Genomic DNA, 17,630 nt, shown 5'->3' on the forward strand with positions numbered 1-17,630 from the left:
GCTGGCACTGCCTGTGGATGAGTGAGGCTGGCACTGCCTGTGGATGAGAGAGGCTGGCACTGTCTGTGTATAAAAGAGGCTGGCACTGTCTGTGGATGAGTGAGACTGGCACTGCCTGTGGATGAGTGAGGCTGGCACTGCCTGTAGATGAGTGAAGCTGGCTCTGCCTGTGGATGAGTGAGGCTGGCACTGCCTGTGGATAAGTGAGGCTGGCACTGCCTGTGGATGAGTGAGGCTGGCACTGCCTGTGGATGAGAGCAGTTGGCACTGCCTGTGGATGAGTGAGGCTGGCACTGCCTGTGGATGAGTGAGGCTGGCACTGCCTGTGGATGAGTGAGACTGGCACTGCCTGTGGATGAGTGAGGCTGGCACTGCCTATGGATGAGTGAGGCTGGCACTACCTGTGGATGAGTGAGGCTGGCACTGCCTGTGGATGAGTGAGGCTGGCACTGCCTGTGTATGAGTGAGGCTGGCACTGCCTGTGTATGAGAGCGGCTGGCACTGCCTGTGTATGAGTGAGGCTGGCACTGCCTGTGTATGAGAGCGGCTGGCACTGCCTGTGTATGAGAGCGGCTGGCACTGCCTGTGTATGAGAGCGGCTGGCACTGCCTGTGTATGAGAGAGGCTGGCACTGCCTGTGTATGAGAGCGGCTGGTACTGCCTGTGTATGAGAGTGGGAGAGTATTGCATGGCTCATGTGAGGCTGAGAATGACAATCTATATAATTTGTCACAGGTTACAATGACATTGCCTATATTGTTGAGTTACCATCTGTCATTAGCACAATAACATTGTGCGTCTTCATGAAGTTTTCCTTGTCTCTGTTTTCCTGCTCACTCAGCTGTTTGTACACAGCCAGGAGGGCTTCTCTTGTGTTAGTGCCCTGACGGTCATCATGCGCTTCTGAAAAAACACAACAGAGAAGCATAAAGTTAAACGCCAGCCCCGGTATCTCATCTAAACACAAAATGTATCAGGCTGTATATATCTATTATCCATTTCTCACATTAAACAGAAATTAAACTCAAAATATGTTATAAATTTGAAATATCAGCAATTATAGAGTTTAAATATATATTTTCCATGTAAAATGTTCAGTTAAATTAACTGATATTAAATAAAACAGGAAACACACGTTTGTGCAGATCTGATACATAAATGTCAACTGCTCAATAGCTGCTAAGTTTAAAGGAAAAGTTAAGTAAAAATTAATCTTTCATGATTCAGATAGAGCCGCAATTTTAAGCAACTTTTTAATTTACTCATATTAACAATTTGTCTTTCTTCTCTTTGTGTCTTTATTTGAAAAGGCTGGAATGTAAGCTAAGGTTCAGAACCTGGGTAGCGCTTGCTGATTGGTGGCTACATTGAGACACCAATCGGGAAGCACTACCCAGGTGCTGAACCAAAAATGGCCTGGCTCCTAAGCTTACATTCTTGCTTTTTAAAATAAAAATACCAAGAGGACATGGGAAGACTTATATGAAAGCAGTAATCCTACTCTTTCAATTAAGTTGTGTCCTGCCAGCTGTCATGTGATTTTTGTAACAGGGACAAATAACTAACAGCATTGGCCATATTTTGTGACCCTAAACAGCCCTTATTAGCATCACCCCATAAAAAATATACAGATATCACTAGAGCGCTTTTTAGTGGGCTTGTGCATTTGTTTCGTTACGAATGTGACTTTTCGCACTGAACAAATGCATTAATTTAAAGAAAACAAATACTGATTCAATTTGTCAGTATTCCTTTTGTTTCCTTTAAAGGAGCAGTAAATACAGGAGATTTGCATAAACAAATACATGATAAAAACATAATACAATAGCACTTAGGGGCCGATTTTTCAAGCCGCGTATGTGGCAGAATGGAGCTGTTTCCGCGCGTGCCTTCAGGCTCGCTTGAAACAGGAGTTAAGAAGCAGCGGTCTTAAGACCGATGCTCCTTAACTCGTCCACCACATGTGAGGTGGCGGACAGGAATCAGCCCGATCGGATACAATCGGGTTGATTGACACCCCCTGCTAGCGGCCGATTGGCCACAAATGTGCAGGGGTCGGCATTGCACAAGCATTTCTAGTAAAAATGCTTGTGCAATGATAAATGCAGACATTGTATGCTGTCTGCATTTATCGATGTGCGGCGGACATGATCGCTACATCCCCAAATAGTCAGTATTTGTTTCATTTTAGACTAAACAAATATGGAATAGTGCAGCAGATGTATATCTACTAGTGCTGCATTTATCTACTGATTAGTAATAGGAATGTTCCCTAGCAACAATGTTTTTATTATGACAATCACCTAACAGCAACAACATCCCTCATTTGTTCATTTTGATGTCAGGACCAATAATTTCTTGTTTCTTTGAGCTTAACCCCTTCCCGCTCCGGACTTATTTGTCTACATCAATGTAAACAAATAAGTAAAATATGAAATCATGCGATCACGTGATTTCAATGATGGGATTGGGTCAGGGGGGAGTGCCTATGACGCTTAGCACGCCCTCCAGCCCCGCTATCCCATTCAGGAATTGCCTTTGGCCAAGCGGCTAGTGTGGTTAGGACAGCATAGAATGTTATAATGGCGGGAAGGGGTTAAATAAATGTCAGGTGTCCAAATTGGAGAGCTTGGTGAGTGTAAAAATAGACAATATTTAGTGAAATTCTATAAAGAATGATTTGGTGCAAGAAGTTTAAAGGGACACTGAAGTCAAAATTAAAGTTTTATGATTCAGATAGAGCAGCAATTTTAAGCAACTTTCCAATTTACTTCCATTAACAAAATGTGCACAGTCTTTTTATATTTACACTTTTTGAGTCACCAGCTCCTACTGAGCATGTGCAAGAATTCACAGACTATACTTATATGCATTTGTGATTGGCTGATGGCTGTCACATGATACATTATGAGTGGAAATTTGTCAGAAAAAAATCTACTACTCATTTAACTTCAAACTAAGTCCTATTGCATTGTCTTTTTATTGTTGATTTGTTCATTATGCAAATCTACTATATTTACTGATCCTGATTTTTATCATTATATTTTGCTACACAAAGTGAATTTGGAGAGAGATAGGGACATGTGTACATTAATAATTTGGGTTAGGTCAACCCCTCTTCAAAATCAGAATGTTGTGTATTTTTTATTATTTTTTGCATATATTGCAAAGTGATAAAATAATAAATATTTTCTAATTCTCAATAAGTATTTTTTTTTTATTCGAAAAAAAGTGTAAAATACTAAATGTTAGTGTTTTGGGAAGGGTTGCTTTAATAATTTTCTTACTGTGTATAAGAACACTATAAGAAATTATACAAAAATTTAAATTTTTTTTTGTATTTCACAAAGTAAGATTTTTTTCAGTAAATACTTGGATATTGCAGCACACTAAAGTTAAAAAAAAGCTTCAGCACAGAAGTGTGAAATGGTATAGCGGTGAAGAATTTAAAGGGACATAATACTCTTATGCTAAATCACTTTTATGCAGTATAACTGAAAAAACAGACAGGAAAATATCACCTGAGCATCTCTATGTAAAAAAAGGAAGATATTTTAACTCAAACTTTTTTCAGCTCACCAGAGTAAGTGCTTTGTAAACGGTTATTGTTCAGCTTCTAACAGCTGCATGTAGAGATGGGCGAATGTGTTTGTATTCTAATTCAAATGTTAGAACGAATGCTATTGTAGAAATTCATTTTACATAACCGAATGTTAATAAGAACGAATATTCTTAAATATTCTATAATTGAATGCTATTTACAGTTTTCAAATGTCACATTTGAATTTAAATATTATATTTATAAAACACAGTTGTAGACTAAAAATACTATTTCGAATTCGAATGCGACATGAGCTAAACATTCTATTATTCGAACAAATATTTTCAAATGTAATTAAAAAATTTGAAAACAAAAATTGCAAAATAGAACGTTATATAAACATTCGAAATTCGATTCTGACAAACATTCGTCTATTCATAGCTGCATGTTAAAAAAAAAAAGCCAATCAGTTTCATGAGAGCTGATTTCATTGAAATCTCACAAGATTTAATAGCAAGCTTCCGTAAACTGGGGAGAAAAATAAAGTAACTGTGCTGCACATGCTAGATGCACACTTGCTTGCAAGTCCTGGGACTAGCATCCTGATTGGCTGCATAAAGTCACTTTACAATGGAATGTGGCTACTGAGAAAATTTTGAGGTAAAATATCTTTCTTTTTTGCATGGAAATATTAAGGTGATATTTTCTAGTCAGATTTGCTGCATCATTTTCAAGTTCTTCAAGTTCCTATAAAGGCAGTAAAAAAAAAACGTTATCCTTTTCTTGATGCTCAAAGTAGACAGGCCTTACTTTCACGATTAAACTCTTTCAGTCTCTTTATTACTTCATCTGCTTGCAAACTCTCGTCATCTCTCAGAGCCACGATTTCTATTGGCTTTGAAGTGTATGAGATCAGAGAGTACCTTGGCTCTATATCGAAACTGGATATCTGCAAAAATGAAATGTAAAAAAATTATTTTATAAAGCGAGTACACAGTTTAACCTTTGTAACTATGAAGTTATCAAAACTTCATTTTCAAATTTTAAAACAATTATTATTTAAATAACAGAAAATCTATAAAAGGGACAGTCTAGTCAAAATTAATCTTTCATGGTTCAGCATGCAATGTTAAACAACTTTCCAATTTACGTCTGTCAATTTTGTCTTGTTCGCTTTGTGTCCTTTTGACTTTGGCTATTACTTCAGATTCTACACATGAGACGCCCCTCTGTTTTGTGTTTTCTACTTCATAGTGTTATCCGATTCCTCTGTGAAGAGGAGAGCAGCCGCCTTTTATACCTGAGGCCTACTGAGGCCATTACATTCTGTATACAGTGCTGGGCACTGATTCCATTTTTTTGGGACTATTAGCATTATATATATTTGGTAATTGTATATTCGCCAACAAACAGATTGTTTGCCACTGTAAATGTGGCAACTGATAGATTGTTTTTACTTCACACTTAGGGGTATATTTAACATAGTGCGAGCGGACATGATACGATGTAGAGTATCATGTCCGCTGCACATCGGACATACGCTGTCGGCATTTATCATCGCAACCGCAGTTCTTGTGAACGGCTGGTGCAATTCGCGGCCAATCAGCCGTTATCAGGGGGTGTTAATCCACCCGATCGTATTCGATCGGGATGATTTCTGTCCGCGGCCTCAGAGCAGACGGACCAGTTATGGAGTAGCGGTCTTTAGATCACTGCTTCATAACTTCTGTTTCCGACAAACCTGAAGGCTCATGCGGAAACAGGGGCATTAAGCTCCATACGGAGCTTGATAAATCGTCCCCTTAGAGTACCTTTGCCATACATAGTCTTATTACCCTTAGTTATCATACTCTGTGCGCCCCCTTCTTTTTTGTTTTTGTTGAACAACATACCTAGGTAGGCTTGGGATTTACATCTCTGGAACTGGAAATGTTAAAGGGACGTTATTAGTTACTTTAAAAGGAAAGTGTACCTTATTTTTTTCTCCCTTTTAACTTGTTCTCAATTATATATTTTACCTGCTGGAGTGTATTCTATTGGTTACACATAGATCGTTTTATTTTGGTATTTGAAATAGCTTGTTTTGCCTGTGGTATCCCTACCTGTACTGAAAATTTCTATACTTAAATATTGGCTATAAAATAGGCTGTGTAAACATAGCCATCAGAAACAAATACACTCCCAGCAGGGGTTAGGAGATATTATAAATAAAATGTTAATTTTCAATGGTTCTCTCTAAGTGTTGGGCTTTGGTTTACAGACAGAGATAATGTAAAGAAGCATGTGTGTGTACAGAAAGTGATACAATAAGAGAACTGATTTCTCTGCAAGCACAACACATTTTAATTTAGTTAGTTTCAAAGAGTATGCTGTCCCTTTAACATAGCAGTATTCAACACTCAACTACTGTTTTCACTCTTTATCCCTAATTTGATAATGGAAACCTAGTTTTTAACATGGTGGCAGCCGTTATTTTATAGCAACTAAAGTAATTTGTGGGAAATGAAAACTCTCTTATTTCTTCAAAATTTAAACACAGGTCCAAGTTTCAAGTAGAGTGCAAGGCAGGGGTCATCAACCTTGACTCTCCAGATGTTTTGAAACTACATTTCCCATGATACTCAGCCAGCTTAAACTGTCCAAGCATCATGGGAAAAGGTTGATGACCGCTGCTGCAAGGTGTGTTATGAAAAGACAGTAATCAAGTTTTATAAGTGAATGGTAAAAAAAAAAATTACCAGCAGGGCCGGCTCAACAATTAGGACCAAATGGGTCCAAAGGACCAAGGCAGCACATGATAAGGGGCAGCACTTCAGTGACTGCTTCAGTCACTGTCAGACCCAGGCTACTACTGTCTCCACGGGGGGAAGTCACAGGGGTAATATTCAAGTGTATCTCTTCCCAAACTTCCTTCCCACTTATTGTGCAATTGTGCATAAGCATTGGTTGCATGCAGGTAGGCAGGCTTAGTAAGTTCAATGCACAGGCTATTGGGTTGATTTGCTAATCAGTAATGTTACTACTGGGGGGAGGGCTTCATTGCATTCTCGGATCCAAGCAGCACAATATTGTGAGCCGGCACTGATTACCAGAGATTTTTTAGCACGGCCATCGTCTCTTTAGTGCTCCCTATACTTTAAATGGATGCGCACAAGCTAAACGTAACTCAAATTACAAGTAGGAAGTTACGTGTTGCAGTTGAACACTTAAAAGAGCTTAAAAAGTTAGAGATCTGAAATAAAATGTTGGGGCTAAAATAAAAGTACATTAAAGACACATGAAAAACATATTGAAATAAAGTATTACACACACAAACACACATATATATATATTTAAAGTAATATGTATGTTAATTATTGAAATAAAGGTTTAAAAAGTGTTTTATAGTGATATGACTGAGTGAAGAACAAAGCGGTTTCATTTTATAGTGTTTGCAGTTGCAGTGGATGAATGAATCCATAAAGCAGGGCCCATATGTGCTGTGCCCCCCATGCTCGGCACTAGCGGAACATTTTATTGAAGTGCATAAACAAAATACAGAATCTTTTAGATGGCAAGCTATAGAGTTAGTGAACACCACAAGGAGAGGAGGAGATAGGTACAAGTTACTATGTACAAGAGAAATATTTTGGATTTACAATTTAAAAACAAGAATACCATCTGGATTCAACTCGAAATATGACATAGTTAATGATTGGGAATAAAAAGTATAAGTTGTAATAAATGTAATAATGATTGATTTTGTATCTACTGGGCTGATTTATCAAATGTCGAGTTCCCGACATCGCAGCATACACTGTCGGCATTTAACATTGCACAAGCATTTCACAAAAAATGCTTGTGCAAAGCCGCCTCCTGCACATACATGGCCAATCGGCCGCTAGCAGGTGGTGTCAATCATCCAGATGGGATCGGGATGATTGCAGTCGGCCACCTCAGAGGTGGCGGACGAGTTAAGGAGCAGCGGTCTTATGACCGCTGCTTCTTAACTTATGTTTCCGGCGAGCTGGAAGGGTCTGCTACTTGATAAATATATCCCTATTTAGCAACATGATATAGACCATGTCTGAGTAAAAAGAAACAGCATTTAAATTGTAATCCATGCAAATATGTATAGCAAAAATCAGATCTTTGATGAAACGCGTCAGTACCCTAGGGAGCGTAATTTTCTTTTGTATGTCTCTTACCTAATAAACTCTTTGACTATACTAGCTACTGGCTATTGAGGACTCAGACATCCTTTCTTCAAATTAGTATAGCAAAAATGTTTCATAGTGAACATGTATGGAATAGATTTAGATGTAGCCAAAATTACAAATAGAATGGAAATAATATACAAAACAGAATAAGCATTAAGTTCAAATATTAAAGTGGGAACCTGATCTAGAAACATAGTAGCGCTATGTAACATCAATTCTATTGGAAGTTAAGTGACTAATGAAATTAACCTTATGAGTTTAAATAAATCGCTCTTCATCCGGCATTTTATCTATGTTTGCGGCTGACAGTCGAAACGCGTCAGGGAAATGCAAGGGGGTAATGATTCCCTGAACATGTGAATATCATAGTAAGTTTGGTTTTATGTTGCTTGGAACTTTTTTAAATGCATCAATAAAGTTGGATGTTTTATGGATATGAGCCGGACTGGACGTATTTTGTAATTGAAGAATTGTAACACAGGCATTGAACCTTTTCAGAGTCCCCCATGATAGCTTATAGATGAGTCCCCAATCTGAGAGATTTGGTAGTAAAAAATGATATTGGTACTTAAAATAAATCAACAAGGCTATATTACAGTTAAGAACGTGGGTAATTCCCCATGTCTGTGTTGTAGTGCAATAATTAGAGAGACTTAGTTCCTACATCCTCAGACAGGACGGAAGTTTAAGATTAGAGCCCACGTATAGGGAGAGTCCTACTATGTGATACATCTTATAAAATATTTGTGTTCTCGGATTTATATAGGTGAAACTATAAAAAAGTGAGAGATGGGATGAGTCAGCATAGGTCAAGCATAAGGTGTGGGGGGAAAAAGGCACCTGTGTCTAGTCGCTTTTTAGAGGCTGACCATAATATATCCCAATTGAGGGCCAAATTACAAGTGGAGCGCTAAATATCACTTTAGTGAAAGCAATATTTGCGCTCCACCAGTAATACCAGCACATGCTAAGCGCAGTGATGGTGGTAAGTAGCGCAGTGATGGCAGCAAATATATATGTATATGATTATATACATATATATTTATGTGTTTATATGTGTACTAGGCGATAAGTCTGCCCAGAGGGCAGTCTATTTAAAACAAAAAATCTACAACCCCCAAAGCTAAAGTTACAAAAAATAAACAAAGCTATCCAAAATAAAAAAATTAAACCTAAACTAATACCCCTATAAATATAAAAAATCCCCCTAAAATAAAAAAAACCCTAATCTAAAACTAAACTACCAATAGCCCTTAAAAGGGCTTTTGTAGGGTATTGCCCTAAGTTAAACAGCTCTTTTACCTAAACAAATTACCAATTACCCCCTAACAGTAAAAAAAAACCACCCACCAAACCCCCCAAAATAAAAAAAACTAACACTAAAAAAAACTAAACTACTCATTGCCCCATAAGAGGCATTTGTATGGGCATTGCCCTTTAAAGGGCATTCAGCTCTTTTACTGCCTTTAAAAGGGCAATTATTTATTTTCCAGCCCATTAAATCCCTAATATTAAAAAAAAAATTAAAAAAATCCTAACACTAAGCCTCAAATAGGTACTCACCGTTACTGAAGTCCGGCAGAGAAGGTCTTTTTCCAGGTGGCTCCATCATCTTCTATCTTCATCCAGAGAGAAGGCAGCACGGAGCAGAGCGGAGGTGCGGAGCTGTGGATCCTCAGCAGCGGTCTTCACCGACGCCGCGGAGCTGTCTTCCCCGACGCGTGGATCCTCAGCGGCGGTCCTCAACAGTAGCGGTCCTCGGCGGCGGTGGCAGTCTTAGGAGGCATGGAGGCTCCTCTTCATCCGATATCCGTCGTACACTAAAGATTGAATGCAAGGTACCGCAATCAATTTAGGGTACCTTGCATTCCTATTGGCTGAAATTTTGAAATCGGCCAATAGGATTAGAGCTACTGAAATCCTATTGACTGTTCAAATCATCCAATAAGATTTCAGTAGCTCTCATCCTATTGTCTGATTTCAAAATTTCAGCCAATAGGAATGAAAGGTACCCCAATAAATCTTCAGTGTGCGACGGATGATTGCATGAAGAGGAGTCTCCACGCCGCTGAGGACCGCCGCCATTGAGGACCGCCGCTGAGGATCCATGCATCAGGAAAGCCAGCTCCGCACCTCTGCTCCGTGCCGCCTTCGCTCCGGATGAAGACAGAAGATGATGGAGCCACCTGGAAGAAGACCTTCTCCGCCGGACTTCAGAAACAATGAGTACCTATTTGGGGCTTAGTGTTAGGATTTTTTTTCATTTTTTTTATTTTTAAGATTAGGGATTTTAATGGGCTGGAAAAGAGTTGATTGCCCTTTTAAGGGAAGTAAAAGAGCTGAATGCCCTTTTAAAGGGCAATGCCCATACAAATGCCCCTTTAGGGTCAATGTGTACTTTAGTTTTTTTAATGTTATTTTTTTTATTTTGGGGGTTTGGTGGGTGGGGGGTTTTACTGTAAGGGGGGATTTAGTAATTTTTAGGGGGTGTTAGGTTAGGGGGCTTAGTAATTAAATTAGTTATTTGCGTTGTGGGGGGTTGGTAGTTTAGGAGTTAATAGGTTAATTAGGTTAATTGTGATGTGGGGGGTTGGCGGTTTAGGGGTTAATAGGTTAATTAGGTTTATTGTGATGTTGGGGGTTGGCGGTTTAGGGGTTAATTGGTTAATTAGGTTTATTGCGATGTGGGGGGTTGTCGGTTTAGGGGTTAATAGGTTAATTAGGTTTATTGCAATGTGAGGGGTTGGCGGTTAAGGGGTTAATATTTTAATTATGTTATTTGCGGATTAGGGGTTAATTACTTTATTATTTTGCGATGTGGGGGTTGGCGGTTTCAGTGTTTGTTAATACTTCGTGCGGAAGGTTAGTTTTTTCTGTTATACTTTGTGCGGGCGGTTACGTGTTTTTATTTATTTATTGCGGGCGGTTGTGTTTTTGTTTTTTTTAAGGCTTCAGGTTTGCCTACGCTGCTACCCAGTGGATTCCGAAAATGGGCGGGTTTGCCTTCACTGCATCCAGGTGGATTCTTTTGGCTGTGTGCACAGCCAACATTCTTTTGGCTGCCTCGTGCAGCCAACATTCCTTTGAGGATGCATGCGCAACTGGTGAAACTGCTGGACGCATTACAAATGCGATTATAGTATAGATATACACATATTAACAGATATATATATATATAAGCATATACATATATTTACTGGGGACACACAGTTGCCATAGACGGCAATGTAAAGGCACTTTTCAGTGCCGTTTTTTTCAAACACCCCACACCCACCAACTTTACCCCCAAAATACTGCCTAGTGAAGTTATTTTATTAAAAAATAAAGATGCTGCTGTCTATTTTTTAATAAAATAAATTGCACTCTATAAAATTAACCAGAAATCTGATCTCTGGTTAATTTAAGCACTAATGTAATGTAATGGCTGGTTGGTTATTTATCGTGCACGCTCAAACAGGAGCACGCTCAAACAGGAAAATTTGCCCATTTGCGGGTGCGCAATAATTTAGCACTCCATTTGTTATTTAGCCCTAAGGTGTAAAAGTCATTGATGGTATAAGAATTGATACATAAATACATATATACACATATTAGTATATAGACATTTATATATACGTGCATTGAAACCCTTTGCCATTAAGTAGATGAAAACATGTAAAAGCATATTTATGAAATATTCATATTTAATAAAGGTTTTAACTATGTATTTACTGTAAATATTTCCCATTCCAATCTTCTGAACATAGGGGAATATGTTCTATGTATTTGTAAATAGATATTCCTATAGGTATATATATATATATATACCTATATCTATACCCATATACCCGTATATATATATATATATATATATATATATATATATATATACACACATATATACATATATATAGGTATATATATATATATTGTACCAAAAAACATCATATATATGTAGAAATATTTATTTATGAATAAATAGAAAATATTCTGTTATGTGCAGAACATTGGATTATCAAATATTCATATTTTCATGTTGCATTAGTGCATATAAGAATATGCGATCATGTTTGTGCGAGAGTGGGATTTTGCTTGTTTTTTCCACTTTTTTTCTCCATTGACTTCTATGGGGGGGAATACGTCAACACGCTCGCAATATTCTGACTTTGGATTTTTGCATTAGTCGGGTTACCGTGAGAGCGAAGACAGTTTGCTTTCAACTCGTAATATGAGCGCAACCTGACGAGTGTAACATTTTTACTGCTAGCCCAATTAACGCTCATGTGAGAGCGTTAATTTGCGCTCCACACGTAATCAGGTCCTTTGTGTGCACTATACAATGAGTCTCTGAGAGAGCCCATGTGAGCGATTAGTTAGTTGTGACACTTATCTGTGCAGTGAGTCTATCTAAGCAGATATATAAATACAAATGTTGACTTTACCTTTTCTATTAGGACTTCGCAGCTCCCCTTTGCAGTTTCAAAGTGTTCTTTAATAACACTTTTTGAAGAGTCCAAGACAATGAAAATGTTCAAAAAACCTCCTTGCACAATATTGATTTTCCTTTCACTAAAGTCTGTTTGGAGAAATGGAATTTAAGACGTTAAAAGAATGTATTGCTATTGCATTGTTTTGAGTTTTTTATATTCATTTTTGATTATGCATTACTGTATTTAAAGGGACAGTTCACAGTAAAAATTGTTTTTCCCCTGAATGTTTTGCAAAATAAATAGCTGGATTTGCTCTTTGAAACCACAGCCCATCAAAATAGGCTTGGCTTGCTGACAGATCAGATCTCTTTATCTTTTCACTCAAATGCTTCCCTTTCTTATCTCTGTCTCTGTACAATACTTAGAAAGAAAAATGGAAAATTAACATTTTAGAGCTTTATCTATTCCACCTCCCACTGTGAGTGTAATTTCTTCTGCTGGCGGTATTTACATAGTTTGTCAATAGCCTATACCTAGGTATAGAAATGTTCAGTATAGGTAGGGATACTACAGGCTAAATCAGCTATTTCAAATGCCAATATAAAGGCTAAGGAGCTATTTGTAGACTATTTAATACACTCCAGCAGGTAAAATGGATAATTGGGAACAAATTTCCCTTAAATGTTTTTTAATCATGTAAATGTTTGACCCCCCCCCCCTCCAAAAAATAAAATAAAAAAATATTACTTACCTATATCTACTTTATCAGGGTCAACTTCATTAAAGTTTGCAGAAAGGGTGGAAAAGAAACTTTCTGCAACTTCCTCAGGGGTGTCATATGCGTACCATGCTGCAGGAGAAATAACTCAATCAGTCCTGTGATGGTGAAGTAAATGCATGTACTCTCATATAATTGTAAAATATAACCCCTCTAACAGTGAAAGATAACTATGGTGTTAATTATCTAAACCTTGCCAGATCAGATGGGGGTTTTCTCTCCGACCCTCGCAGGGACTGTCCTGGTGGGATTATCTTTAAAAAGGGGCAGTCCCTGCGAGTGACGAGATGTCTCCTATTAAAATTAAAGGAGCTTGGGGGCGGAGCCGATAGCCAAAGCGGCTGGACGTGTTTTCTCTGAGCTCCTGGCTCTAATACTAAATAGAAAGATGTAAATATCAAATACATGCTCTATACGGGACCTACATTCGGGAAAACATTACTGAACATTTCTGGAGTCCAGATACTTGCTTCGGGGTGACACATCTAGCCTATGTTCTTAGGCACAGCAACATGGTGAATAGCCACAAGGCGCTAATATAACTCGGCGTGGTAAGAGCCGCCATTCAGAGATAAGATCCATCCCTGCAGACTACAAAATCTACAGGACTTTGGACTTTTAGTTGTGGTTCACAATCTATGGATCTATGGAGATGCAGAAACCAGAAAGAGAATTGCTAACACTGTTAGAAGAACATTTTCAGAATCTACATAAGTTGGTAAATTGATGTTTTTTCACAAAGTGCCAGGTATGCACAGGGAAGAAAGCGCTGAGCCCCCTGGTCCTACGGAGACGAGTCTGAGGACCTATCTTGCAATATGCCAGGGGAGCAGGGTGATATCCCTAACACACTGCTGAACAAACAAGATAGATCATCTATACAATCTGGGGAGAAAGCTAAGGAGATCGCGTTGTTGACCGCTGAATTAAGTACAGAATGCGAATTGGCAACCGCTGGAAGTTACAAGGGCAATGATCTCACTGAGACTTTGCGGTTTATTGCTGCTACAGGATGTGGTATAGAAAATATCAAGACAAGGAATTGGACTCCACTTGAACATACACCTAGCAATTTGAGCACAGACCTCCAGCAGCCTGGCGCTACAGGGCACTGAGAGACACTCATACATACACACTTCAAGCTTGGCTCTTAGTTGTTTGATCCCAATCTTCAGCAACTTGAGGTGCTGGAAATCTGGGATAGGATGAGTCCTCTATAGCACTTAGAAGACAGCAGTAAGAGCGCCACAGTTCTATGCTGAAATATGGTACTTCAAGGTATTCCTGTCTTCAATTACATCTTTATTAATCAGTGAGCCGTGCTTGGTTTAGTAATGGAACTGATACCTGATCTGTTATTTATGTACTGCTGCTTGTGAGACTTTCCCTTTTATACTTAATGGCAATATTACCACTTATGAATCTTCTTCATTTTAGATTAAACAAACCCATATGCAACTATGCTTGAGGCTGGGAGGACTTTATTTATATGTTTGTGTCAATATTCTGTTTTTATGCACAAAATGTTTACAGTTAGGTAGTCATTCTCTCTCTGGTGGTTAAACCCATTTTTTTATATTTAATATGCATGTATCATTTTGTGCTAAAATTTCATCTTACAGTCTAGAAAAGTCCAAACAATAAGAAATCCTGTTTTGATTTATGATTTAGGGAATAGTATAACTTCTTCTGATGTCTAGTATAACTTCTTCTGATGTCTAGGGAATAGTATAACTTCTTCTGATGTCTAGAAAAGTCCAAACAATAAGAAATCCTGTTTTGATTTATGATTTAGGGAATAGTATAACTTCTTCTGATGTCTAGTATAACTTCTTCTGATGTCTAGGGAATAGTATAACTTCTTCTGATGTCTAGAAAAGTCCAAACAATAAGAAATCCTGTTTTGATTTATGATTTAGGGAATAGTATAACTTCTTCTGATGTCTAGTATAACTTCTTCTGATGTCTAGGGAATAGTATAACTTCTTCTGATGTCTAGCTGCCTAGGTTTCCAGTCCGTGCATATAGTTAACCGTTCTAGTATGTTTAATCAGTTTATATTTCAACAACTATTTAAGATGCTCCCCCTCAGGTAAATTTTGAGTACTACAACTTCAAAGGCATCGGTAAAAATTACTACATCTCAGATACACTTGGGTCCAGACTCACTTACTTAAAGGGACATAATACTCATATGCTAAATCACTTGAAACTGATGCAGCATAACTGTAAAAAGCTGACAGGAAAATATCACCTGAGCATCTCTATGTAAAAAAGTAAGATATTTTACCTCACAATCTCCTCAGCTTAGCAGAGTAAGTTCTGTGTAAAAAGTTATACTCAGCTGCTCCCAGCTGCAGGTAAAAAAAAAAAAAAAAAATGAAGAAATGAACAGCAGCCAATCAGCATCAGCAGTGCTGAGGTCATGAACTCTTACTGTGATCTCATGAGATTTGACTTAACTCTCATGAGATTTCATAGTAAGCTTCCTTTACCTGATTGGTGAAATAATATGAGAGTTCACGAGGCTCATCCCCTAAGCTGTCCTAGGACAGACATACTAATATGCTGCTTAGAAATCCTTTACAATGGGAGGTGGCTACTGAGGATCTTTTGAGGTAAAATATCTTTCTTTTTTACATAGAGATGTTCAGGAGATATTTTCTAGTCAGCTTTTTACAGCTATGCTGCATCACTTTCAAGTGTTTAAACATTTGGGTATTATGGCCCTTTAACATATATTTATTCCCTGCTAGGGGCCTTACAAATACCATCACTGCTTATCTGTATAAGTATGGAGGGTACTATTGGCGATAGTAATATATGTCCCTATGAGGAACTTATTACTTTCACAGAGTCTAATTACAATTACCTGGCAGCGCTAGGTCTGTCATTTAACCCCTTTCCTTGATTTTTTCATTCCGGGGTAGTATGCATTTGACATGCAGATTATGTAGTACCACCTGCGGCCGGGGTGGTATATTCAGGTCTCCACTCCCCCCAAAGGAACTATAAAAGGGGTGTCTCCTAAGTTTACCTTAGATTATTATAACTCTGCTTCTTGCAAATAGAAGGTATTGTTAATGCCATAGTCCAAAGTTGGACTTTCCTTTCCTTTAATGATACCTCTATTCTATGGTTATATCCCCATAATAGAAACTGGTTGTGACCTGTATACTGTGAAGCAATATCCAGCATATTTTTACACTTAAGTATACTCCCTTACAGTAGCAAATATATGGGTTTGTTATGAATATTGTAACTATAAACAAAATACCCCTGTGCTAGTAATAGACCCTTCCCTGGTATGACATGGAATCAGGTTTAGCATTTATCTGTAAGCCTTTTTCTCTAATTCCTACAGCATCTGAACTCAAGTCTCCAATACTACTCAAAATTATTTACTTTGTTCTTATGGTTTTGTGATAATAGATGTTAAAATAGAAAATTAGGCTAGACATATAAGACCCAAGAGTGGTCTCTTTTGATCAAGATAACCCCCTGTAAAGCTGCTCTAAGGTTACAAGGTCCAAAAGTGGCCTTAGGTGTCATTCACGAGGTTTGTGCACTGTTTGGCATACTGCTTGTTGTACAATTTCTGACCGAGGATTGGATTCTGGCACTCCTGAAGTTTCAGAACTACATTTCTCATGATGCTTAGGCACTCTGCAGTCTAGTCGAGCATCATGGGAAATGTAGTTCCGAAACATCAGGAGTGCCAAGTTTACCCATCACTGGTATAGGTCGTCCGCAGTTTCACTTTGTTAAAATAATATAAAGGTAAAGGAACAGTACGGGAGATACAGTAGGACAGGGCCGCCAAACTAAACCCCCCCCCCCCCCCATCAAAATGCTGTACAACAAGGAGCCTTGTTAATTTGTTCATACCTCTGCAAGAAGGTTCGGTTCCACTCCAATGGTGATTCTCTTGGCATTGTCTCATTTTTGATCCAAACATTTCCAGTCCCCCTTGACATTCATAGTAGACCTTGTTTTCTACTTTGTATGAATTTCCTGCTTTAGTGGTACCTATTGGAATTCCTGGATCAGGGCAGTCCCCAGCTGTGTAGAATGTGGAAAAAGAAGACATAAAGATATCATTTATAATCTATAATGTTATTCATTTTGGGATAAATCTACATAAAATATCCTTTGGACCAATTACAGATGCTGATTACTAATAAGAACCATAACTATCAGTTCAAATCCTATATAAAAAAATGCTAAATTATTCTTAAAGCGACAGTCAAGGTTTTAAATAAAATAACTGCTTGCTAGTATTATCAAATAAATATTTTAATGTTATTCAAAATCACCTTATTTTATATTAATTTAACTTTGAACTAAGTTCCTGTTTAAATTGCTGCATAACGGAAACAAAAAAGCATCACTGGGGTAACTGGATTATCCTTTTAGACAGAGATTTCAAAGGTATTTGATATATTAAGGCCTAGATTACAAGTGGATCGCTAATTTATCACACGGCCGTAAACGGTCAAATTCGCCCGTTTACCGGCGCACGATAAATAACCAGCAATTACAAAATCTCTGGTTAATTTTATAATTGTCCCCCAATTGGTCCCAAATTAAAAGGTGTAGTGCATTTTGTAAAATAAAAAATACTAGCATCTTTATTATTATTTTTATTTAACTGCATGAAGCAGATTTAGGGGTTAAATTAAGCGGGTGTGAGGTGCCTTTAC

The 17,630-nt window shown here is 38.0% G+C and overlaps 1 protein-coding gene across 3 annotated transcripts in view; it reads right to left on the bottom strand.

Moving 5' to 3' along the window:
- Positions 1 to 17,630, bottom strand: part of LOC128667087 (complement factor B) — a 139,548-nt gene that overhangs the window by 59,023 nt on the left and 62,895 nt on the right. For all 3 annotated transcript variants that reach the window (XM_053721976.1, XM_053721975.1, XM_053721977.1), the window contains 5 exons: positions 16,816 to 16,989; positions 12,901 to 12,999; positions 12,162 to 12,295; positions 4,352 to 4,490; positions 769 to 903 (listed from right to left, as the gene is read on the bottom strand). In XM_053721976.1, coding sequence (XP_053577951.1) covers positions 769 to 903; positions 4,352 to 4,490; positions 12,162 to 12,295; positions 12,901 to 12,999; positions 16,816 to 16,989 — 681 coding nt within the window. The remainder of the gene's footprint in view (positions 1 to 768; positions 904 to 4,351; positions 4,491 to 12,161; positions 12,296 to 12,900; positions 13,000 to 16,815; positions 16,990 to 17,630) is intronic.

Source organism: Bombina bombina, chromosome 7 (assembly GCF_027579735.1).
Source record: "Bombina bombina isolate aBomBom1 chromosome 7, aBomBom1.pri, whole genome shotgun sequence".
NCBI lineage: Eukaryota > Metazoa > Chordata > Amphibia > Anura > Bombinatoridae > Bombina > Bombina bombina.